General features: G+C 49.5%; 1 protein-coding gene and 1 non-coding gene across 2 annotated transcripts; one reads left to right on the plus strand and one right to left on the minus strand.

Annotated features, from left to right (window-relative positions):
- Nucleotides 1-4,300: 4,300 nt before the first annotated feature.
- Nucleotides 4,301-19,751, minus strand: LOC144097017 (uncharacterized). Its single transcript, XM_077629811.1, has 4 exons — nucleotides 19,636-19,751; nucleotides 9,754-9,791; nucleotides 5,991-8,441; nucleotides 4,301-5,466 (listed from the first exon to the last, which is right to left on the minus strand). Exons 1-4 carry the CDS (start codon nucleotides 19,709-19,711, stop codon nucleotides 4,921-4,923), a joined length of 3,111 nt encoding a protein of 1,036 aa, XP_077485937.1. The 5' UTR covers nucleotides 19,712-19,751; the 3' UTR covers nucleotides 4,301-4,920.
- Nucleotides 19,752-22,741: 2,990 nt separating this feature from the next.
- On the plus strand, nucleotides 22,742-22,813 carry TRNAS-GCU (transfer RNA serine (anticodon GCU)). Its single transcript has one exon. It is a non-coding gene; the product is annotated as a tRNA-Ser (tRNA).
- Nucleotides 22,814-25,420: the final 2,607 nt, after the last annotated feature.

Raw genomic sequence — 25,420 nt, forward strand, 5'->3', positions numbered from 1 at the left:
ATGGAGCACTGCGAGCTATGCTGCGAGCGGTGTGGCGGCAGCGTGGTGTGTTCTCGGCTCAGCCGGAGTGCAATTTCAACGATAAAGAGCCAGCGCTCGCGACCAGCAAATCACGCGGGCCTAAATCTCGGTCGGCCGCGAATGCTGCAGTGTCCATGCTCGTGGCACTAATTGCCAGTTGATCTCGAAACCCGGTGACTGCCGCTATAGGCGTCGCAGGCGCACTTTTGAGCGCCCCTCAGACCACTCTATAATCGAAGTTCTTGTCTGGGAGAGATAGTATACATTATTGCGTCGCCCCGAACGCTGTATAGATATGGTACTCATTATCAACTTACCGCATTAAAGCAAGAACGTGGGAACGTATTAGTCTAAGACTGTTTGTTCGCTATTGGAGTGGTCTCCATCGATTCAAGGTACCATGCCATAAGTGGTTTTCCAGGAAATTCAAGAGATGGTTATACTTCAAGAGTCACGCAAGAAATTTGGCCGTTAATTTGTTTCAGCAGGACAACCACGCAAAACATTACGCACTCTTTATGGTGCGGCCGAGCCAGTCTACTGTCCTCAGTACAACTCAACGTATCTGGCAATAGTTGGCACTCGTCCGAGGGACATAAAGGGCCAACAATGCCGACGAGAAATTCGAGCATCTGCTACCAGATGGAGAAATATAGACCAGATAGTCATCATCCACTTCCTGTGCTCCATGCCTCGTCGCTGTCAAGTAGTCGTCGGTGCAAAGGGCTTCCCTAGCTACGAAGTACGACCATGGGTTTTTGTGAAGAACCGAAGCCTTATTACGTCACAAAAGGCGACATTATTGTCGCTGCCTTTATGCACCGGTGAAAGCACTTTTTCACGAAATTTCTTTTTAAACCAATTTGTGCCTTAGTAAGTTGAGACATATTGGTTTCTGCAGCGTAAAAATTCTGGTGTTTTCTTCAGATACGCAAATGTTACTGCTCTTAAAAATTATACATGAAAACTTAAAACATCATATCTTGTTCATCGCTACAGTATATGTTAGCGCATACCGTTGGTGCACTCGCAACGCACATCGGCGGCACACTAAACTCCAGCTCCAGGTTCACGGTATACACTGTGACGTGGAAGCCCGTTGGCATGCGCCAGTTGCTGCCATGGTCGCGTACCGCTGTAACGAAGAAATTGCAAGGACACTTCGACGTATTTGTAGAGAGCTGCAACGGTACTTAGATGGCTGAATGGCGGACTTAGGCCTCCATAGCGGGCATGCGACTTCCTGGCTACACATCTGGTCCTTTTCGACATTGGCTGGCCCATTTAGTCCCCACCATTTCTAAAGTTATTTTTCCTTTGTCATCACGGGGTAGTTGTATCTTTTTAAACACTCTAGACCACCGAAGATTTTTCGCATCGCTATAAAATTATCCAGAAAATTTCTCCGAGATTGGCGCATGACGGCCTTAGTTGCCACAAATCTCAGCACAACACTAGGTGGCACTAACGTTTTAGGCCCTCTACACCAACGATGTTTTTTCACATTTCTATAAAATTCAGCAAAACATTTTTCCTATATACCTTGTGCTTGGCGCACAAAGGCCTTAGTTGTCTATGTGCCGTAAAACACAACACGACTCAACACCAGCCTTGCTTGGCATATCGTTTTTGTTCCTTTTTAGCGCCGCAGCTCACTGTGTTACTGCCAGCGAAAAATGCTATAAACTACTCAGAGTGTGTCTCGTAGAACTGCCGCTATGAAATAATTAAAGGTCTTAAAAGTGGCCTACGTATTCTGCTTGGTAATGGCCACGTTTGCTGTTGTAAGCACAGTATTGCGCGTAATCGCTTTTAATGTAATAGCATTAGGGAGGCCATGAAATCGGAAACTGTCCGTCAGCGTTTCTGTGTAGAGCCTCAACCATGCCAGGGGGTGTTTTGGGGGATTTCCCTCCCCATTGTCACTCCTACCCCGCTACATTGACAAATACGCTATTTTCGCTAGAAATTAAGGTCATGTAAGCTAAGCTGGGAAGATGAAATACATGTGTAACGACGGCACCTGCAGGTGCCGTCGTTACCAGCAGATTTCTTTACTGCGATCCGTGCGTTGACACAGGTCCTGTGGCGGATCCCAGAGGCTAGACTTTACTACCGTTCACTTATATCGGCGATCACGGAGTCCTTCTCGGTGTAGACGTCACGAGTTTGAATCGAGTGGCGGGAAAAGTTTTAAATCCAGTTTTCTCAGCAATAAATGTGCCTTTTGCTGCTGTACAAACGTTAATATAAGCGGAAAGAGCTGGAGAATCTATTTTTACTAAGAACAATAATTGGATAGAGTTGTCCTCAGTGTCTATTTAAGAACTTAGATAGAAATAAAATGCGGCTGTTTTCTTCTTACCTAACACTAAATAGCAATGCTTATGCATTTTTTCACAAAAAAAGAAGCGTGAAGAAAAAATGGCTGGGCTTCAACGTGGCTTGAACCTAGTTATGCGAGCGAAAGCTCTGTTAAGCATCGTCTCCTCTGTCTCAAATCAAATTCCAAGGTCAAGGTCAGGTACCCAATGGCCATAGTCATATGACCACGTGGTACCATAGCTTGGGCCATACCACTACGCAGTTATGTTCGGTTTGACCTTGTGAGGCATTGAAGATCATTGTCGATGTGGGGCCCACTGTCTCAAATCAAGGGTCAAGGTCAGGTACCCAATAGTCATATGTTCACGTGGTCATACTACCATTCCTTGGGCCATACCACCACGCAGTTAAGTTCGGTTTTACCTTGTGAGGCAGTGAAGGTCATTGTCTCATCCACATCGAAATCGGAAGTTGTACCTCGATGAGTAGAGCTCTCGCTCTAAAAAACTGCTGGTTTTTAGCATTACATAACCACGAAATGTTTTGCGCAAGAAGGTTTTTGCATAGGAGAGCAGAAAGTTGGGCTAGTTGGTTAATATGCATACTGAAGAAGTTGGCGCGGAAAAACGAGGACAAGCGAGACAAACAAAGACGAGCGCTACTCACAACTGAAGGTTTATTCCAGACAATGCTCGAATAAATAGTGAAACCAACAACAAAAAACAAACAAACGTCAAGAACACCACAAGTTACCCCGTGAATCCCAATGATTTGGTTAGGAACAGATACTCCCTATCAGAGAAGCGGATGGAAGGTTGACTAATGCACTTGTCGCCACTGATGCGCATATGAAAGGCTTCCATGAGCTCACGCGTGAGTTGCTCCCTGTGCCTGAATAGGATGGTCGTTTTTTCAGTGTAAACCGCTTTTTGAAAAAACGACCATCCTATTCAGGCACAGGGAGCAACTCACGCGTGAGCTCATGGAAGCCTTTCATATGCGCATCAGTGGCGACAAGTGCATTAGTCAACCTTCCATCCGCTTCTCTGATAGGGAGTATCTGTTCTTAACCAAGTCATTGGGATTCACGGGGTAACTTGTGGTGTTCTTGACGTTTGTTTGTTTTTTGTTGTTGGTTTCACTATTTATTCGAGCATTGTCTGGAATAAACCTTCAGTTGTGAGTAGCGCTCGTCTTTGTCTCGCTTGTCCTCGTTGTTCCGCGCCAACTTCTTCAGTATGCAAGGTTTTTGCAGGCGGACACCAACGCCACGTAGCTGAAAGCGCGGTTGAAAGTTTCCCTTCTTTACGTGACTTCCGCACAGATGGAAGTTGATGGAGACGACGACGTGCTAAGCACAGCGCGATAGTGTGTTGCAGTTTAACACGAGGCGTGATGGGCTGCGGCGATATCATAGTCCTCTCGCGAAGTGGGAAACGTAGCTTATCTGTTGGCGCCTCCGCGGGTCCGAAACCCAGTCGCGGGAATATTTTATTTTTCCAGGTCGGCCAAGGTCACCCTCATTCAAATTCTTGTTTATTTCCAGCTATCTCCCGCATCACGTGACTAACTTCAGAGGCTTTACCACGCAGTAGCATTTTCCAGGTTAGGAAGAAGGCCAATAGTACTTTCGCCCTAAAAGAAAAATTTAACATGTTGGCTGGCGCTGCCATACATATTCGTTGTTGGTAGCAGAGAATCCTCAAGCGATTGCGTGAGTCAGGCGCTGACCCAACGTACCAGATCATGCTGCGTGTGCAGGTTTCATCTAAGTTACTGTACTGCTTGAGTGTCACTTATATTCTTAAACCGTATGCAAAAACGCCTTGAGCTTAATGGGCTCAATGCAGTCGCTTGGAACTTGTCACTGAAGTTAATCTTCGAGAACCGTTTCCTAGAGCCAGTTTGTCCTCTGCTTCAACAAGAGGCAAGTAGGAATTGCTAAGTTTTCTTTAATTAAATACATCTTTATTAAACAAAACGCAAGAAAAAAAAGAGCTTCTGGCGCTCAAATACTAAAAAAAAAAAGATATGAGGTCACGAGAGTGTTATGTACAAAGGAGAAACGAGATGACCTGCGGTCGTGTGTCCTGCCCAGCAGATGAAGGACCGCAGGAGTCAGTCCGGCAGTGTTAATGCGCAAAGCGCCTGCTCTGCGCCGTGGTTTGCTTCCATTTCGACGTATCTCGAACGGCTGGCGCCAGCCACAATCACGCGGTAAAACGAAATGTCCACACTCAAACTCACTATAGTTTCGCACTCGCGCAAGAACTGATCCCTTTCCTCTTATTGTCTTTCCAAATACTTCGTCCGAAATGATTGACCCGTCTGTCAAGTAGGAGTTCTTGTTAACCAATGCTCGACCGTACCGTCCTTACGGCGCGCCACGGTATTCAAAGTCACACCACGCGTGCGGAGCGACCCCACACGCTTTCCTCGTTGAGTTGAACCGGTGGCCTTGTCGGTGGCGCGCCCTGTTGAGGCAGTGTTGTCTCGGGGTTCTTGAGTCACCGCACTGCGTGTCGTGCGGTCTGTTCCAGACCAACGTCGCTGTACGTGTCAGTGGAGGGGGGGTCACTCGGCGCTAGATTTGGCGTCTGGGGTCTGCGTCGTGGACGAATCCTTGCTCCTCTGTCGCGTCTGTCCGCTGCCGCCTTGTGACGCGGAGGACCCGCGGATTTTCGCCACCAGCTTTCGGGTCCGCACGACTTTATGGCCGCCGGATTGGAAGGCCAGGGTAGAGTTCTGCACCTTGCTTCTGCCCAGGTTCAAGGCGTACTCGCTGGACATTCCTCCGCTAGCGCCGCCGTTGAGTGGCGCCATCGTGTGGGCCTTGTTGCCGGCGGCGACGCTGAAGCTGACGGAACTGCTGTAGCTGGGCGGCTGGGGCGCCCGAGTAGTGCTCGGGTGCGTTCCAGATGGCCACCTGTAGACCGGGTAGCTGGGGTCCTCGGCGAGACTCTGCAGGGACGAGTCCTTTGCGGCGGGGCGTGCCTTGATGTGCGGCGGGCAAGGCACGTCGTGCCACCACTCGCACACGAGCGTGTGCTGACTGAAGGCCGTGCCGTTGGGACACAGGAACGTCTGCAGGGAGCCGGCGTTCGTGCAGTGGTGGTACACCTGCGTACGAAAGTGGAGGTGGAGGCGAAAACGCGGTTTTCTTCTGTGCGTCGAATTTCTAAACCTCTGTGGGCTTTTTTGTTCTAAATACCTACATAGACATTATGACCATTTTTGTTGTAGTTGTTATAAGTACGTAAACATTAACAACAAAACAACAAACCTGTTGCTGTAAGAGCAGGGACATATTTATCGGAAGCCCTTAGAGGGGCGGTCTTGTTTGCAAAATGCATTTCTTAACCTTCTGTGGAAACAAGAAATGCGGTTTTCTTATACGAAATTTATAGGGAGCCCTCCTCCCCGCCCTCCTAACCCTTATATTCGCCTCCGAATATCAAGTTACTGACCATGGGAGAAGCTGCAAGTTGTCACTGGCGCTAGCGATGTTATCTTAAGTGACAATGCTAATTATCATAGCTTTTATATCATAGGCGTTGTTTTCATGTAGATATGCCTTTCTAGAGATAGAGCAAGAGAGGGAAAAAGCAGCTCTTTATGAGTGGAATGTTGCAGTTATTTCTTACCTGACACTTGTGTTCAGTGCTGGCGTAGTATCCGGGGGCCCTGTTGTGGCAACTGAAGCTTGTCTCGGGTATCTTCGACAGAGACGGGTAGTCCTGAGTCGTGTAGCCGGCGTCGTACGGCAACTCACTCAACAAGCTGTCTGATGCGGAGGTGTACTTTCGTCTTGCGTACTGTGAGTCTGTGGCTCGTCTCTGCGCAGTAGCGCCGATGCCAGCGGTTGAAGTTGTAGTTGGCGTGATCTGCTGTCGGTAGTAGCCGTAGCCAGACGCTCTTCTGGCGTGGTTCGAAGACGACGCAGTCTGTTTCTGCCTGTGATGGGTTTGCTGACTGGGGGTGCTGGCTCCGTAAAAGGAAGACACCGAGCTGTAACTTGTCTTGTCCAAGTTATTGATTTTGTGCTTGTTGCTGGACGGAGTGAACGGTGATGAGCTGTGCGGAGCGACCACGTTATAAGGCACTTTTGGTGCGAAGTTCTGGGAACTAGGTCGTTGGTTGTACGCCAAGGGCACAACTGTGGATGATTCGGCGGACGCGGCAGGAAGTCGTTTGTTCAGCATCGTCGATTGGTAATAAGTGTTCACAATGCTGCTCGATCGCGAATTCGGAGAGCCCATTCCCTGAGTGCCTCTGTTCTCGTTTCTCGGGAGTGCGATAATGACGAGTTTGCTTCTGTTCTGGTCATTTCCGGGGCCGTAGTTATATCTACCAGGGTTGTACTGGGGTTCCCCTACGACTGGCTGGTACGAGCTTCCAGTGTTTATGTTGCTGGAAAAGACTTCTTTGCTCGTACCGTCCAAAGGGTTCCTTACGAGGATGCGGATAGCCGTGGGTTGCGCGTAGCTCTGGGCATGATCGACGGGGTGATAGGCAGGCTGAACCCTGTTGTCAGAAGGCTCCAAGCCGCTCGGTGGCCTCACGTACGTAACTGGCATGAATGACTGGGCTGCGACGGGGCCACTTTGTCTGCCATTACCGTCTTGTTCGAGAGAGTCGGCCACGGGCCCTGTTTCTTTCTGCTGCTTGTTTTGGAGGCCTTCAGTTCTCGGTGGCAGTATAACGTACGACTGTCCCCGAGGACTTACCATCAGGCGGTTGCTGGTTGCCTTGTCGAGCGTCTCTTCGGCTACTTGGTCAATGTTTCCTTGGATGGGAACTATGAGAGCTTGAACGTACTTGTCGCGATTAGCGGCCCCCTTGTTTGGAAGGTGGAAAACAATCGGTGGGATGTCCTTGCCGGGAGGCGGCTCCAGCTTGTTCGGGAAGAAGCTGGGCGCTTCGTGGCGGTCCCGGAGAGAAGTGACGGCGTCGATGTGCGGGGAGAGAACCATCTTAGGCTCATCGAGGAATCCCGACAGATCCGGGTGCCTATGGTGCGACATGATGCTTCCCAGGTCGTGGAACATGCTGCCGGGCGCTCCCGTGTAAAACCCGGGGGAAGTCGTGGCTCTAGGGTTGTTCCTCTGCTCGGAAGTCATGAGGCTGTCGAAGCGGCTGCTGTCTGGGTGAAAGAAGCGTCCTGCGCCAGGCGTGTACCTCAGTATACTCCTGGGACCCGTGGGAATGTCGTGCAGGAAACTGCCAGAGGGCTTGGGCCCCTCGTCGTCGAAACCGCCGCTGCTACCCCCGCCTCGGAGACCGTAGGGACGCGACTCGGGCAGCTCTTCGATATAAGTGACGGGTCTCTTGCGGCTGGCGTACGGTTCTTCGGGTTCGTCCTGGTCGTCCAGATGCGGCGGCCGTCGGCCGCGGCTTCGGTACGGCTTGCGGCCGCGTACCACGATGGGTCTCGAGTCCTCTTCTTCGCTGGACACCTCCTCCTCGATGACGATGGGCCGTCGCCTCTTGCCGTGGTGCTTGCGGCCGCGTATGATGATGGGCGTTTCCTCGTCGATCTCGTCTGACTCGTAGTTGTTTCCTCCGCTGCCCTGCGGCTCCTTGTCTGCGAAGACGACGTTGGGCGCTGGGCCCGGCCTCTTGTTAATCTTGGGAGGATGCGGCGGAGGAGGCGGTGGAGGGTGCGGCGGTGGCGGGAGCACGCTAAACTGGTTAGAAGGCATACCCGGCATCACTCCGCCCGGCCGTGGATAGTACGGTCTCATCGGGTGGAAGCCGGCCAGGTGGGGTGGCATAGGGTACATTGGCAGGTGCGGCAGTTGCGGGTGTCCCATGTGCCTTGCCGCATTCGGCGCTGGCAGCCTGGGCATGCCGAAGGGTGCCATCGAGGTCGGGTACAAGTGGCTCGCCTGCGGCATGTTGCCGCCGGTCATAGGAGGCGTGGAGTACTGCTTGAGTAGCAGCTTGTGCAGAGTGGGCATACCCGGTTGCGCGCCGTTCTGGAGAAAGTTTGTCAGGTCTGTCTCCATGTTCTGGCCATTTTGATGCGGCTTCGTCGGGTCCTTGCGGAAGAAGGGCAACCGCAGTCGGCCGGAGAGCCTCGGAAGCTTGATAAGCTGCGCAGTCGTGAGTGCATAAGTGAGGGATTCATTATTAAACATGCGTAGCCGCTGGTTCTTAGCATACGAACCAGCGGGACGACATAGTACTGCATACAAAGCGTATTTTGCTTAATTCCTGCGGCGCACGGGGTTGCACGTTTGTGAGGTTCAAGATGTGATCTTCGATTCTGTGTCCTTTCTCGACACTCACAGAATTTGGGTACCTGTAAAAGCGTCTAATTGCAATCCGTCATCAAAGGAACTTCGCGACGTTGCCTATAATTTAAGACGACCCCTGAAAAGGACGAAAGCAACTACACGAAAATGTTCTCGCACGTCTTACAACGCGCACGGCGTTTTGATATCTCTTTAGCCTTGGGTACGCAACGTCTCACGACACCCAGCCCTGCAGAATTCACATACAGATGTCGACATCAGTTAGCCAAGAGATCACAGCATAAAGCCGTTGCGCAAAAGCGAAGCAAACGACTGGTAGTTAACCAAAACTGCACTGGTTGTTTATAAGTCTGCTGTACATGCACGCATACTATCGGGGACAGAAGTACCCAGAACACGCTAGCAGCAACCAAACCGCATATGTTTATTATCAGCCGGCGTTTCCGGACCACACTTCTGGGGGAGAAATTTGGACATCGTTTCTGTAACGTGTGCTAGTGAAATCTGGCAACCGTTAGCATATACCGTACCTATACACCAGGATGCCTTGTCTCTGGCTGTACATGTACAGCACTTGTGAAAAGTTTAGGGTCCAGGGTGTTTGCCAAGCCGTGTATCTCGTAACACCCGTGGAAAACCTAACTTTAGTGGTGGGGCGGGGAGGGGTGAGAGGTGAGGTATGAGAACTAGTTATTACCCTACTTAAGAAATGTGGAACACTGGCGATTCATTACGAGCCACAGGCCGTGACTCGAAGCAAACCCCCGGGGCTCTTTACTTTTATCAAAGGGTGTACAAGTACTATTACATTTTTATTGCACATATATTTAAATTAAGTATAATGAAGGTCCTATGCTCATGCACTGTTCCGAAACTCACTATTAATGAATACGAATTGTGGCATGGTTTCGCCTAAAGGAATATTAATTGAATCACGGAAAAGCATCGGTACAATGCGACGTTTGAACCGAGAGGTATTGCGGCAGCCTCCATTTGAGCAAGCTGCCGAATTCGTGCTAATGTGACTGCTCTGCTTTTTTCGAATGCAAATAATTTGTCTGCCATCCGAGAGAGACGAAGTTCTGCTTTCTTTATAGACGAGATACGAGCAAAAAAAAAACAAAGAAAAGAAAACATGTGTTCATCTTACCTGAGCTTCTGTGCCATTCGGTAACGACAGGAGGGGACCTGCATTGGCAAAGAAATACAAAGTGTCGTTGCAACAACTCGCTCACTCGGGTACCCCGGAAATGAAAACGTATATAGCGTGCATCACATGGGGGTCACATTCGAGAGCTCCATCATTTCGTATGCCTGCCCGTGCGGTGACTCTGGCCCGACGCGTTGCGAGCTCGATACCGCGTTAAAGCGCGATTCGACAGCCACCCACTGATCCTGCCGAGCATAGCACACGTCAGCACACCGCCGCAGACCTTTTTCAAAGCGTACGCTCGAGGAATAGGCTGCCGCGCGCCTTCACCGCGTTCTTCCATTTTCGTTTAGGATCATAAGAGGGTGCCCCACTTTTCTTTTTAACAGTCACGTCTCCCGCCGCCCTGTACGCTCCCATCAGGTCGTGTATGTGCTCGCGTACAGCGTGTACACACAAGCGTGATAGCGTACACAGGTGTACGTCGCTTTGCTGGCCGTGAACGCGCTATCATCTCCTTTCCGAAAGAGGAAAAAAGTAAAAAGAGTAAAAAAAAAGAGACAGGGTTACGTCACAGTGGCGTGTTTCTTCCGTAAAAAGCGGCGCCGCGTGCCACTTTGCTACATAGAAGCGATCTTATTCAATGGTCTCGGCAGCATGCCAAGAGCGCCCGCCGGCGTTCCGGAGGGCGTTTGCGTTCCGTCGTGACCGAACGCTTAGACCGGCGCGCGCGCTTTGGTTCGTTCGTTCTTTTATAGTTGGGCTCGTTTTCTTCTTTCTTCTTGCTTTCATTTCGCAAGCCAGCTTTGGGCAAGAACACCCGTGGAGCCAGCCTTGTTGCGGAGTCGTGACTGCGTTCGTCGTGCCTGAGACGACCGCGGACTGAAGCTATGCCGCTTTCAGGAAAATACGTTACCTTATATTATATGCGGTTTAAGAATTAGACGTCGTAAAGTAGAACGCCTCGCGTTATGCTCTCTGATAGATTTCAAATGCGGAAAAAGATAAACTGGAAGTCAACCTTCGGTACTAAGCACCTTACCGACCACGGTAGCTAAGCGGTTCAGCAGCCGAATACGAGACACGTTAAAGATCTCCAGGCGCTTGAAATTAATCCGAAGTCCTCCAATACAGCGGGCGTCATAGCTCTTATTCTATAATTAAAAATGATGCTACGAAAAGCGTCTACTTTCTCAACAGCGCGCGCATCGCGCTCTCGCGTTGTGAAATTTATCCCCAGTATCCGGCAGGCGCGCAGCTCTGCAGCTGCGACTGCGTTCACACACAGACAAACAAGCCTGTGACACTCGTAGGCATACACGTGCGCAGCACGTACGCACGTGAACGCAGTCACGCGTTGCCCCCTGCTGCGGAGGTCGCCAACGTGAGAAGAGACGCGTGGTTGGAGCGAGACTAATTCGGCATGGAAGGAGGAGTGTTTCGGCACGCTACCACGTAATGGGCGGCCGCGTAAGGCACGAAAACACTGCACAGGAACTGCCGGCGGCGGTTCGTGAAGCATGCAGTTGGGCTAACGACTAAACGCCCATCTACTCCTCCCCCACTTGCCCAACGCTCGTAGCCAAACACACGCAGTACAACACACCGCTTCATACGGGATCTCGAGACCGTGCGCTGCAAGTTACGCTCTGAACGAAACCAGCGCTGCATGGCTTCGGCAAAACGGCGAACCGGGCGCAGCCAGGATGGAAGGTAGGAAGGAAGGAAGGAAGGAAAGCAGGCATAGTGAAGGAAGGAAGTTCTTCCCCGGCGCGGCGCCAATCAGACCTTGACACTGGACCGTTTGCCGGGACGGCCCAGTGTTCATGTGTGTTTGTGTGTCGACGCGCTTGGCCGCCAGGCTCAGACGGGGGAGGGGGTTGAGGTGAAGGAGGTGGAACTAATTTGGCCTTTGACTTCCATTTCAATACGGGGGCACCCTTTGGGTCATACCCGGTGCGTTCATCTACCGTGGAGGGAGGGAGGGAGGGAGAGGGGTGCGCACACGCCGCGGGCGCACTGGGTTGCACCGTCTGTTTACGAAGGCGAACGCAAATTACAGGGCGCTGATTATTACAGGGCGCTCATCGCAAGAGCGTGCGTGTACGCCCGGAACAAGCTGTTCCAACTCATCCGCACGTAGGGTGCCCGTCCTCCGAATATTATGGCCTACCCTCCGTTATAGCAGTGGCGAATTGGGTTTCGTGATTCTCCGTGCCTTATAAAATAAGGAGAGAATTGAAATTCTTGCTGACGACATAATTTGTTTCCTGCCCTTCTATTTACGATATTGCTTTGTCACTTTTTCAGCATTTTAGTGCATGTGTAGGGGAATCCCCCAAGGTGGGGTAGATTTGTAGTAAGGGGGTAATTACTCATTAGCATTCACCCAGGCACATCCATATGGCTACAAAGCAAAGCTGTACAGCTTCCACAGTAACGAAAAATTCGTCCTGGTATGGGGTTCGAACCCGGGACCACCGTCTGCCCTGGCCAGTCGCGCTGCCAACTCAGTACTTTTGTTCATCTAATGCTGGATTTGTGCTAGCTTGTTGGATTTCTCGCAACGTTTTCATACTTTTCGTTTTTAAGAAGGCCTGATAAAGCAACGACTGTAACTTATGTCATTCGTCGCATAGAAGCTACAGCATGGCTGTGACTGGAATGCACGCCACACAAATAAAGAATCTGGGCTGAAATTAAACAGCAGCGCTGTGGCACTGGGTCAGTACTGCGAGGTTTGAATGGGCGTACGGTTACCAACTTCTTCGCAGCGGTGTACTTCGGCTGAAAATGCGATCCTTCAAAGTAACCCGCGGCTTCTGTCGAAATAAGCACGCGCTAACAACGACTTGTCCAGAACTAGTAGTGCATATGGAGCGGTTGAGCCGCCCTTGGGAGAATGGAAGTAGCGTGTAAAACCACCCTGATTCCTGTTTTTTTTCTCTCTTTTTATTGCGTAAGCAGTATATCCTATTTCCGCTAAAAAGCCATGGTCTGTGTGTGTGTCCGTGTGGAGCTTCCACACCCCAGCATCGCTAGCCGATCGGAGCGCGTCGGGGCACCTTCCGATCCGGGATACCTGCGATCCTGGAAGGTGCCTCCTACACTCCAGCCGCCGCGGTGGCTCAGTGGTTATGGCGCTCGGCTGCTAACCCGAAAGACGCGGGCTCAACCCCGGCTGCGGCGGTCGAATTTCGATTGAGGCGAAATTCTAGAGACCTGTGTGCTGTGCGATGTCAGTGCACGTTAAAGAACCCCAGGAGGCCGAAATTTCCGGAGCCCTTCACTATGGCGTCCCTCATAAGCCGTGTTGCATTGGGTCGTTAAACACCCATAAGCCATAAACCATCCCACACTCTAAACAGAAAGGCTTAAAAAGGGAGTAAGCTGTCCTCAAGTGCACTTGCACTAGAGGACGACTTACTACCTTTTTACTCCCGTAAAGGCGTATTCATGTTTAGAGCGTTGCACCGGAGCGCCCATCGGTAAAAATGCATCTCACGCCTATACAAGCCTCCACCAACCTTCCACTGACCTTCACTCTCCAGAAGGCTCCATGCACCACAATCCAAATGCGCAATGGGAAAGCGATCAATGTAAAAGCGAAGCATAGAACCAATGCTGCTAACGCAGATTTGTCGCATCCCATCGTGTGATCGCCTGTGCATTAATTTCTTTTTTTTTTTTTTACTGAGCAGAGTAGGGGCCGGGCTGTAAGGCACCAGTGCCTTAAATCGCTCTGAATTTTTCGCGAATGTCAAAAGCAGTTGAACGTCAGAAGCAGTAAAAAGAGAGAATTCAGTTGCGCGTAATAAACAGAAGTAAAAAGAAAAAAGGTTCAACTTGAAAGTAGGTTTAAAAGAACTTGAACAGTCAGCCCCTTTTATTTCTGGAACACTCTCTAGCTCGGTCGTATATTTTGAGCCGTCTCCGCGCATAATCAGGTATTATGAAATGCATTCGTAAAGTGTAACGCTGCCGGCAGCCGAGATTATCATCTCCTAAGCCTCTGACGGCACGCAGAGGCGACCGGGTCGGCCCCTAACGTAGACGCTGCGCTGAGTCGCTGCTCATGCAAAAAAGAACATACTAAAAAAAACGGGAAGAGAAAGAAGAGACAACCATGCGACGGAGTGGTTTCTCCAGTCCGTTTTCGTCGCCCGGGTCGCCGCCAGCGGGAGGCGTACAGGTAGATGCGCGCAACAGCGAATTCGCTTTTTAGCGAAGCGGGCTTTCTCGCGTCGGGACCGAGTGACGCATAAAAGACACACAAACAACGCTGTAGCTAGCGCACGTGCGCGCGCACACACACGTTTGAATTGCGTTACGCTCACTTAAGCACAGTATATAGCCCCCTCTTTCTTTCTCTCTCTCTCTTTTCTTTCTTTTTGTTTTGCTCCTATGCTGTGGCGTGTGTGCTCTTGTTTACGTCGCGCACTTTCGAGCTGTTCTTGCTCTTCTTAGCCTGCTCTGGAGCATTTTGGTCGTCGTCTTAAGGCGCGGATTCGCCCGTGCGTAGAAAGTCCCGGCACGCCCCAGATTTGGAAAAAAGCATCTCAGATCGCGGTGTTTTTATTTCGCGATGCGCTTAATTTTACGCCTCGTGGAAACGAGGCCAGGGGTAGCAGCGGAGGCAGAGACACCAGAACTGCGATTCGAGTGTGGAGCCTTAATTCCGAACGTCTGCCCTTTTTTATATTTTATTTTTGTTTCTCAGAGGAATACTCAAGAGCAGCTATGTAACGTCAGATCTTTCCTTGTGCCCCGACGATTGTAAGCCTCTTTAAAATTCTGCCGCCGGTTTTCGCGCGTTTTATGTCCATTGAAGGGGTACACTGAGTACAATTCTACTCAGTTTTTGCTCTCTGTAAAGTTTGATTGTCTGACTTTTTATGGCTTATTTGATGTTAGTTTGGCAGCAAGCTACGTATTGATTGTTGAGAAATTTGCAGATGAACACAGAATATTTTTTCTCGTTACTCGACCCGAAATTGTGATGTGCTGATGTCAGGGAAATACGGCCTCAATGATCGCTGGTGTGGTCTAGCCTCCGAGTTCCGAAACAGGAGAGAAAAAAAACCCCCTAGTTTTCTGCGGCGGCGACTGCTGTCTAGCTAGTAGAACTTCTCTTTGCAGTAAATGTGTATCTTTCATCAGAAAGCAGCAATCACGCGATATAGGCCCACTGAGACTTGTCTTCACAGTTGCTTTGATGATAAGCTCGTGTGGAATAAGTGAGCACGGCTTGAAACTCTCCGTTCCTCCTCTGAGAGTTAGAAATGTGCTACAAGGACTTCGCGATGCGTCGATCGGTTGCAAACTTTTCTACTGTTAAGTACTTGTTCTCGATTGTTGCTACGCCGTGGGATCGGCGCCTCCCACACTCCCCTAAAAGAAAATAAATAAATAAATAATATAAATAAATAAATAAATAAATAAATAAATAAAAAGGAAAAATGGAGGGGGTGACCGAAGGAGGTGCAGAGAGGTTGACCATTAACTGCCCGGCTGGCTACCGTACACTAGACAAGGGAGATAAACGGAGCAAAAGAGATAACAAGGGCAGTTAAGTTTAGTTCGTTGTATGAACGAAATGTGTCAGTGCATAAATACCTGGAGCGTAATATAAGATACAGAGCTGGCGCCATCAAACCAGGAGCCGGTCCCTCGAACAGATGATTCCCGATTAGCCAACACGCTGGCGAATCGAGACTGCAGATTACATAAATAATAACCGAAGTGCAGGCCTATTACGAGTCGCTTTTGTCAACGTTTCTTTTTTTACCTGTCCATTGATTCGCCAAAGGGAGATTTAGCATTGCGATGACATGTTACCTTAGACGTATACGGCTTACAACACAGGCAGGTGCGAGCTGGCCATGTGCAGTGTCATGGGCGTCCAGTGAACTCCTATAGCTAGTCCACCTCTGCTATGCTAAAGCTCTCTAATGTTAGAGCTTTCACAATGCTTTACGTGTGCTTTAAAAATGCACGATATATTATTCATTCCGGCCGTAGGCCTTACGGCAAGTGTCAGTCTTGTTACTGTCCTTGCGGTGCGGCTTAGAGTTCCTTGTTTAGTTTTCCGGTGTCGACCGTGACTAAGCAAGATCAGGGCTCTAGAAAAAAGCCGCAAACCTTCTGCTCTGCACATTTCTGCAGCACTTTTTGACGTTTTAGTTCTGTGTTTGCTTTGCCGCTAAGCGAATAATGTTTGTGAGTGATCTGCCGGCGTCAGCCGCTCCATGGCTATTTACAGACTCGCGCTGCACCCGCAAGATTATGTAGTCTTCCGGCAGACGACATTGCTTTCGACAATGGCTAGAAGCAATGCGAGAATTGAATGAACGTATTGAGACGACTTTCAACAAGAAAAAATAGGAATGCTATGTACCTAGTAATCCCACTGCAAAAAAAAAAAAAAGAAAAAAACTGGTATAGTCAGCTGGGCTGTGATTGCCCCATAGTTGCGGATCAGTGTAATAAACCGCTGCACTTTCCGTCCTGTCTAATTTTTTCAGCGGGAATATATCACGTGTGCTAAGACTCGAGGCCATACAACAGAGCATGCTAAGGGACGTTTGTAGGGCGCTGCTGGCCGGTAATGGCTTTTGGTAAATTATTAACAGAAATTACCGCCTCGATTCTGTCTCTCCTTTTTTCTTACTGTTACTTTCTTTAGAGCAGCCTGCAATACTCCATATATATTTGTAGCTGAAATTGGATCGATGCTCTAGATTTTAAAAAGAACAAGATTCGAGAACAAGAACAAGATTGAAAGAGAACACGAAAAAGACAAAGATTCGAAGCGAGGTTTCTCGATACTCGCATGCTGGGTAATGGGCTCATGTGGGCTAGTTGATACGCCATTGCAATTGGAGGAACTCATCGCGCTTGAGGATTACAAAACGCACTGGAGAGAGGGGATTAATGTGGCCCTTCAAGTGCCAGGTCTTGCCCGTGTTAATTCCTTCTGCCCCCGGCGTTTTGTATAATCCTCACGCCCGGGGAGTTGCTCGAGCAGGAAACATCGCAAGCAGGTCATCGAAGTCCTTTCAGCAACACTCGTCCGCACTAACATGATCGGAACCTTAGCGATTCATGCGCACTGAGAAATGAGTGGGACGAAGCATCAAGCTTCATGTCTAACTTAAATCGCAGAGTCTGAAAATAAAGAACTATGTAATAAGGAAGTAATCACTCATTAGCATTCACCAAAGCGCAAATATACGCCTACAAGGAAAAGATTACATACCGCACTAATCTAAATCAGATTGGAATACCACTGCCTCCACTTTGAGTTGTTGATCCATTCAACATCGTCATCCTACTGATAGCCTCCAGGGTTACCTTAGTTCGTAGAGCAACTCCCCCGAATAGGCGGCGGTCCAGGGTTCGATTATCGGATCAAGACGAGGTTTTCTTCAACTTCGAAGCTTCTGGGAATAATGTACATCTTTCCCTTGTATCCGTATCGCTGCGCTTGTGTGGATGCCACTGAGTAATTGCTCCCTTATTACATAATGACTCCATCTTGGGGGAGTTTCTAAACATATTGGACTAAAAAACTTTATTCTCTTCCATTTACTTTTACGCACCGTCTTGGGCTCAATTTTTTAAGGAAAAAAGTATAAATGACCCGAGAAAACTTTTGAACCTAACCGTCAGCCCTAGTTCCTAGATATTTTTCACTATCTTTATTGAGACTCGGCACCCTGCGAGCGCCGTAAAAGTATGGCTACCTACTAGCAGAAATCTCCAGGTGCAGGCTCGAGGCCGAGCCTGGAAATAGTGCTATGGAAATGGTGTTAGTGCGACGCTGCCAGTCTAGTCCAGCGCATATAACCTAGTCGCGTGTGCTCATTTTAAAGAGTTGTGTTTTACAAGCTATTATACTGGAACTCTGTTTCATTAACAGCACCTACGTCGACGTCAACTACGATTGAACCCCCCCACCTGCATAGTTCGCGCCACGAGTGAACGACCTGTAAAGAGAGCTTGCCACGTTGCACTTTCTTCATGTGGAGAAGCATGCTTCTCGGTGGAAGTGTAAACATTTGCTGATAGCAAAGATTAACAGTCCACTTTCGATACTTATTATTAGCACCTACAAACGTTAACCTAACCTTGTCGCGTGTGCTCATTTTAAACCGTTGTGTTTTACGAGCTATTACACTGAAAAGCTGTTTCATCAGCAACCCCTACGTCGACGTCAACTACGATTTAGCTCCCCCCACTCCTCTGCAGAGTTGTAGCCGCGAGTGAGCGACCTGTAAAGAGAGCTTGCTACGTTGCATCTTCGTCATACGGAAAAGCATGCTTCTCAGTTGAAGTATAAAGAGTTGATAGCGAATACCAACTCCCCTTTCGATACTTATCGCTAGCACCTGAACAGTTGTCGTGCAATATATAGTGCATCAAATATCGCCGAGTGTCACGCATATATCGTTAAAACCCCGAAAAATGCTAAGTCCAGATCCTATCTGTTGTAGTTGAACGACATTGATGGGCGGTTCTAGAGATGGAACCTGCGAGATTTTGCAAAACTGCTTACCTTTAGAGGCGGGATGAAATCACAGTGGGGCGCACGATATGGCTCATCAGATACACGTCGGAGAGCTGGCATTGCAAACATGGCAGCAAATGCAACAGTTTTGACCAAGCTTGTTCAGATAACCTATGTAATCGTCATGTCGTAGATGCTATGCCAGCATATAATGTTTCCTTTCTGGCTGTCCCTTTGAAAAATATAGAAAACTCAACACCCCTTTCTTACTAGTTAACAAAGGTGTTAACTGATCAAATAACTGTTTTGCGCATGTTCAAAGTAAATGTTATGCGTTGCATGTGGCCAATGCTACAAGCTGCGTGCCAACGCACTGGGAAGCGCTAGCAAGTTATTCTGCGTGGGTATTCTGGCCAAACACCTGAATTCTAGTTTTTGTGATCGAGAAATGTCCGACGTCATTTTTGTTAACATAGCATGGCAGTTACGTCACCGCCCATGTAGGCCAATTTGGGCTGGACTGTCCAGTGGCAAGGGAAGAGTCCAGTACAGAGATATTTGAGATCGCATGCGCCATCCGAAAAGTTATTCTCGATATTAAGGTGTGAGGGCGTCAAAGGGACCATTCGCAACTCACCTTGGACATTTTTTTTTTCATTTACTTTCTTTTTGAAAGACGCCGCCCTCAGATATTACTAGTAACGCAACGAGCCAGGCTGCCGGAGACCATTACGTGAAATAACTGCCTTCAGCTACATATGCTTGCACCTCTATGCGTGCCATCGTTAAAGTTAACGTATGTGTAAGTAATTATTCAGTCGCTCGAGGTTATAACGCTGGACACAGAGGGTGCACTGTTCAAATCGAAACTACGAAGCGTGAAGCCCCAATCATGGATGGCCTCTATTTGCCGTCTGTGGCGGCTCTCACGAGTCAGATCTGACGGTATACGCTGATGTCGAAAAAGGCCATTTCGCGCGCTCCTTTCGGCCACAATGGATTCGCAACTTTGTTAGACTCCCGACGGAGTGATTGTCGGGAGGTCTGTCCGCGGTGGCGTGGGGGCAAGCACTTTCGGCGGGAGACAGGCCGCCGTGGAGCAGTTTTCTACAACAGTCGGCACTCGCAACAATTTGCCTCCGCGCTCATATCTGACCATTTAGAGAACGCTCTACCTTCGGGATGGTTCCAATCTTACTGTACTTTTGTCACTTGCTCATTCCTACGCATCGCTTTGCAACCACGCGTTTTACAGAGGGCTAAGGGGTTGCATTGCAACAGAGGTCATCCTTCTTGCTGTCTTAGCGTAAGCGACGCAAGATTGCGAACCCGTGGTCCGAGCGTGGTAATCCGGGGTCCGAGCAGGTACTCACCCAATAGCAGCAGCAGGGCCGCGGCCCGCGCTCCGAGCAGCATCAGCGGCCGCAGGTGGCCACAGCGGCAGCGCATGGCTGGTGTCGGCGGCTGGACCGAGACTGGCGCCGGGCGAGTGGCCGGGCGCACCGCGAGGGCGCCGGGGATGAGGCGGTCGCCTGTCCCGCTGACACGCTTTTTTTCTGGAAAGGAGAGAGAGCTCTCTCTTTTTGATCTGTTCTTCTCTTTCGCCCTCTTCCTTCTCTCCCTCTTCGTAAACGCCGCGCGTCCCCTCCTCCTCCTCGTGCGGCGGCGCGGGCACGCGTTAGTTTCCTACCCATCCTCACCTCTTTCCCTCTCTCTCTTTTACACTGGCGCGGGCCGATCGGCGCTGGCAGCGTGCGCGCACCATTCCATTGCAAATGCGAGCGCGCCGCGGCTCCGCTTTTAGGAAAACGTTCCCTTCGCTGAGCTTGCTAGTGTACCCCCCCCCCCCCCCCCCCTGTCTACAGTTCTCCTATCGGCCTCTGTGAATCCCCCCCCCCCCCCCCCTATCTACCTTCATCCTTCTCTGCCCGCCACCCGTTAGAGTTGTGGAACGCGGACCTGAGGCATGCATGCGCATGTATCTGTAGCTACCACATTTTCGCGAGCAACGAGTGTGAGCGCGAGTCCCGCACATCAGGGCCGGCGCGGTCCCCCCACTTACCCACCCCTTGCTCTCTTTTCGGATTCTTTTTCCTTTTGTAGTGTGTTACAAAGGGGTTGCACACATTGTGTGTGGGCTGTTTAGAGGTATGTCGGCTGTGTTCGAGAGAGGGAAGGGTGCTGTCGGTTGGTGTAACACTAAGCCCTGCAGTCCGGCGTTCTGGTATGCGAGGGCTTGCGCCGTTCCGGACGTCTTTAATGGAGCCCTTAAACGAGCTGGTCCTTATGCACGGTGAAACAGTGTTAAAGGGGTACTGAAAAAAAAAAATAAAACTCCATCCAATTTTTCGTTGAAAGTAACATTCGGTAGTTCTTTTTTTTTCTGTTGTGGCTCTCTTCACGTTTGTTCGGCAGTGGAAGACGTATTTGTTACTGATAAATTTCGGTTGAAGAATTCAATATTTTTTTCCGCCATTCGATTCAATATCGTGACGTTGATGATGATGTCGGGTGCATTACGGGCTCCGTGATCGTAGTATTCAAGCTTATGGCGATATGGTGTAGCCTCAGAGACCCGTGGAAAAAAGGACGAAATAATCTCACTTTGCTTATGAAAACAGCCTGCGCAGGAGATACCTGTATTTAACTTTTTCTTCTTTCGCTCAGTGAAAGCTCCGTTTTCAAAGAAATCAGCCTCTTTGCCGTCGGAACGCCGTTACCGCTCAATATCGGCCTACTCCAATTCGTCCTCATCGTTCATTTAAACGTAACTGCGTTTCTTCGCATCCGTGCGTGTGGTTTCATAAGCACTTTACATTTGAAATGGTGCATTCTTCCATTCCAGAGCCCTCCACTACGGCATCTCTCTCTTCCTTTCTTCTTTCACTCCCTCCTTTATCCCTTCCCTTACGGGGCGGTTCAGGTGTCCAACGATATATGAGACAGATACTGCGCCATTTCCTTTCCCCAAAAACCAATTATTATTATTAGCCTAGTGTAGCTCCCGCTACAAAACGGACATCGCATACGGGAATCGCGATGAGTGATGTGTGTGACGGATGCGGTGCATTGGAAACACTAGAACATCTGCTCCTTCGCTGCTCCGCGTTCGCCGATGCTCGTCGCGATATGCTCGCGGCCTATAGGGCGCAGGGCATAGTACCAGACTCCATCAAGACGCTATTGTGGCCGCAGGGCAGTGCGCGCACTCGTGAGCGAACTTTGGTGAGCCTCTGTGCATTCCTCGAACACACGGGCTTGACGTCCCGTCTGTTCTCCGTCAGGTAGTTACACGCAGTGACCGAACGCTCCGCGAGTTCTACCTTGAACGATTAATAACTGGACGCCCCACTCCAGTTGTAACCTACACAGTGCTGTGCGCGTGTGTGATTTAATTCCTCTAAACTGAACTAATCACGCGCACAACCTGGACACATTACTTATTGTGTAAATAGTTTGTACATATTACTTCTCCCCCTGTCCTCTATTCCTGTCCCCTCACCTCTTTCATTTCATTTCTCCATTCTGCCTGCTGTCCTTTATTTCCGCTGCCCCAGCTCAGGTGCTTCAGTATCGATGGCAGATGCCGGGGCTAGCAAAAATCTTTTCCTTCTTTTTTACTATTACTTTTAATAAAACTACTACCACCACCATACGGGAGGTGCGGGGTTTGATCCCCCGTGCCGCCGGGCACCCACTGGTATTACAACGGGTACAAGTTTTCCCCTGTGTGGTGTTCGGCTTGGGGTCAAATGCTTGGGAAATCGGTCTTTTACCCCACCTTGACTAGAAGGAAAATACCTTGTGCCATGGCGCTCTCTGGCCAAAGCCGCCCTTGCGCCATTAAAACTCGTCATTCAGCATCGGTAATAAAATCCTTGAGCTCCTCATTGTTCGTTTCTGACGTGGTTAGCCGCTCCAGATTACCGAAGTTGATGCCTGACGCAATATACATGAAGGTCCCATATAATGTGTTCGTAAAAAAAAAAAAACACTGTCGAGGGTTTTACCTAAACGCGTCGCGATGGCTCATTGGCTTTGGCGTTCGGCTGTGGATCATAAGGTCGCGGGTTCGATCCCGGCCGCGGCGGTCGTATTTAGATAGAGGCGAGATAGAAGAACGCCCGTGTGATGCGTGATGTTATCTCACGTTAAAGAACACCTGGTGGTCGAAATTAATCCGGAGCCTCCTCCGTTACAGCGTCTCTCGTGGCCTATGGGTCGCCGCTTCAGGAAGTTAAACCTCGCAATTTGGTTTCACCTCGCTCATAAATAAAATCGTTCGTGATGCAATAGGCAGATTATTATATATTGGATTCAAACAAAACTGCGGCACTTTCACACTGCGGTCCGAGGCTCTAGCTGCTATATTCAGATTTAAAAAAAAAAGGCAGTCACTGTTGGCTGTTACTGTTGGGGCAGTAGTAGTTTTGGGGCATTTCGCCATTCACATAACGGCTGTTAAGTCCACATTTTGACGCCGCGGTGGCTCAGTGGTTAGAGCGCTCGGCTGCTGAGCCGGAGTTCCCGGGTTCGAACCCGGCCGCGGCGGCTGCTTTTCGGTTGAGGCCAAACGCTAAAAGGCGCCCATGTGCAGTGCGATGTTAGTGCACGTTAAAGATCCCCGGGTGATCGAAATGGAGGTGGTCGTAGCCCACCACTACGGCACCTCTTTCTTCCTTTCTTCTCTCAATTCCTCCTTTATCCCTTCCCTTACAGCGCGGTTCAGGTGTCCACCGAGATGTGCGACATATAGTGTGCCATTTTCCTTTCCTCAAAAGGCAATTTTCATTGTTTTTTAAGCACTTCGTGTTTGCTGCTCCATCATGCCTGCGAATGCTTCGTAATCATCCTGACCTGATAATAATAATAATAATAATAATAATAATAATAATAATAATAATAATAATAATAATAATAATAATAATAATAATAATAATTGGTTTTTGGGGAAAGGAAATGGCGCAGTATCTGTCTCATATATCGTTGGACACCTGAACTGCACCGCAAGGGAAGGGATAAAGGAGGGAGTGAAAGAAGAAAGGAAGAAAGAGGTGCCGTAGTGGAGGGCACCGGAATAATTTCGACCACCTGGGGATCTTTAACGTGCACTGACATCGCACAGCACACGGGCGCCTTAGCGTTTTTCCTCCATAAAAACGCAGCCGCCGCGGTCATCCTGACCTCCCACTTACACATTCTAGGTGAAATTAAAATAATAATAATAATAATTGGTTTTTGGGGAAAGGAAATGACGCAGTATCTGTCTCATATATCGTTGGACACCTGAGCCGCACCGTAAGGAAAGGGATAAAGGAGAGAGTGAAAGAAGAAAGGGAGAAAGAGGTGCCGTAGTGGAGGGCTCCGGAGTAATGTCGACCACCTGGAGATCTTTAACGTGCACTGACATCGCACAGCACACGGGCTCCTCAGCATTTGTGTGCTGTGCGACGTCAGTGCACGTTAAATATCCCACGCTTCTTGGCCTTTTGTCTAAGATCAAAGTGAAATTAAAATGAAAATTGGTTTTGGGGTTAAGGGAATGGCGCAGAATCACTCACATATCGGCGGACACCTGAACCACGCCGTAAGGGAAGGGATAAGGAAGTGAAAGAAGAAAGGAAGAAAGAGGTGCCGTAGTGGAGGGCTCCGGAGTAATGTCGACCGCCTGGAGATCTTTAACATGCACTGACATCGCACAGCACACGGGCGCCTCAGCGTTTGTGTGCTGTGCGACGTCAGTGCACGTTAAATATCCCTCGCTTCTTGGCCTTTTGTCTAAGATCAGAGTGAAATTAAAATGAAAATTGGTTTTGGGGTTAAGGGAATGGCGCAGAATCAGTCTCACATATCGGCGGACACCTGAACCGCGCCGTAAGGGAAGGGATAAGGAAGTGAAAGAAGAAAGGAAGAAAGAGGTGCCGTAGTGGAGGGCTCCGGAGTAATGTCAACCACCTGGAGATCTTTAACGTGCACTGACATCGCACAGCACACGGGCGCCTTTGCGTTCTATGTGCCACCTTTTCAATTTTCTACGTACATGCCGTTCGCTTCGAGTGTGATAGTTGTTTCGCTTTTCCTGCAACAACAGCAAAAAAAAAAGATTAATGACGTACACCCGTAGCAGTGCGGATTAGCGTTAGCTGTAGTAGCAGTAAGTGGTTATTTATTAAAATATTAATATAAAGGAAGGAAAATATTTTTGCTAGCCCCGGCACCTGCCATCGATACTGAAGCACCTGAGCTGGGGCAGCGGAAATAAAGGATAGCAGGCAGAATGGTGAAATGAAATGAAAGAGGTGAGGGGACAGGAAGAGAGGATAGGGGGAGAAGTAATATGTACAAACTATTTACACAATAAGAAATGTGTCCAGGTTGCGCGAGTGATTATTTCATGATGGAGCAATAAAAACACACGTGCACAGCACTATGGTGACTACAACTGGAGTGGGGCGTCCAGTTGTGAATCGTCCAAGAGCGTTAACTGGTCAGCATTGTGCTTCTGCAATTGTTGCGTTTGCTTCGGGTGCGGCTGCCGGGCACGAGTGGGTGACGATTGTGCTTTGGTTTTGGCGCGGTTAGAAAGAGAGGTGTTGGCACTGAGCTGGGCATCTTGTTGTGCAGTGCGTTTGTGGTAGCTTCCCAAGAGCATTAGTCCTCTGTTCGACCTGCCGCACGTGTGACTCTTGCCTCCCGCATTCGTTCAGCGTTCCGAGCACGACGCGCCGCCTCGGCTGCATTCACAGACTTCCAGCAACGCGACTGATGTCGATAACTGTCGTGGCTACCACTGCGCAGCGCCGGTGTGCAAAATGCCGCGCCATGCAGTCATTTCAGGATGTTATATTGAGCACAGTTTCAAGGCTTTTGGCGCCGTCTTGGTGCTACCGCGTGCCCCACGTGATAACGACGAAGTTGGCGAGAGGCACGGATAATGCGCGCCGGGTCGTCATGTGATCAGCTACGCCTTTGTCGGGAACCTTCGCCTTAGCAGTTAGCGCCGTGAGATGTGTCTCTCATAGTGGATACGCCACGGAAACGGAAACGCATTGCCGAACACGACAGAGAGTCGAGTGAAAAAACGTGGTTGGGAATTTTGCTTTAACGGTACTGGCGTAAGATAGAGGTAGCTTTACACCACTGGGAGAGGAGGAGAGA

This window comes from Amblyomma americanum, chromosome 7 (genome assembly GCF_052857255.1).
Source record: "Amblyomma americanum isolate KBUSLIRL-KWMA chromosome 7, ASM5285725v1, whole genome shotgun sequence".
Taxonomy (NCBI): domain Eukaryota; kingdom Metazoa; phylum Arthropoda; class Arachnida; order Ixodida; family Ixodidae; genus Amblyomma; species Amblyomma americanum.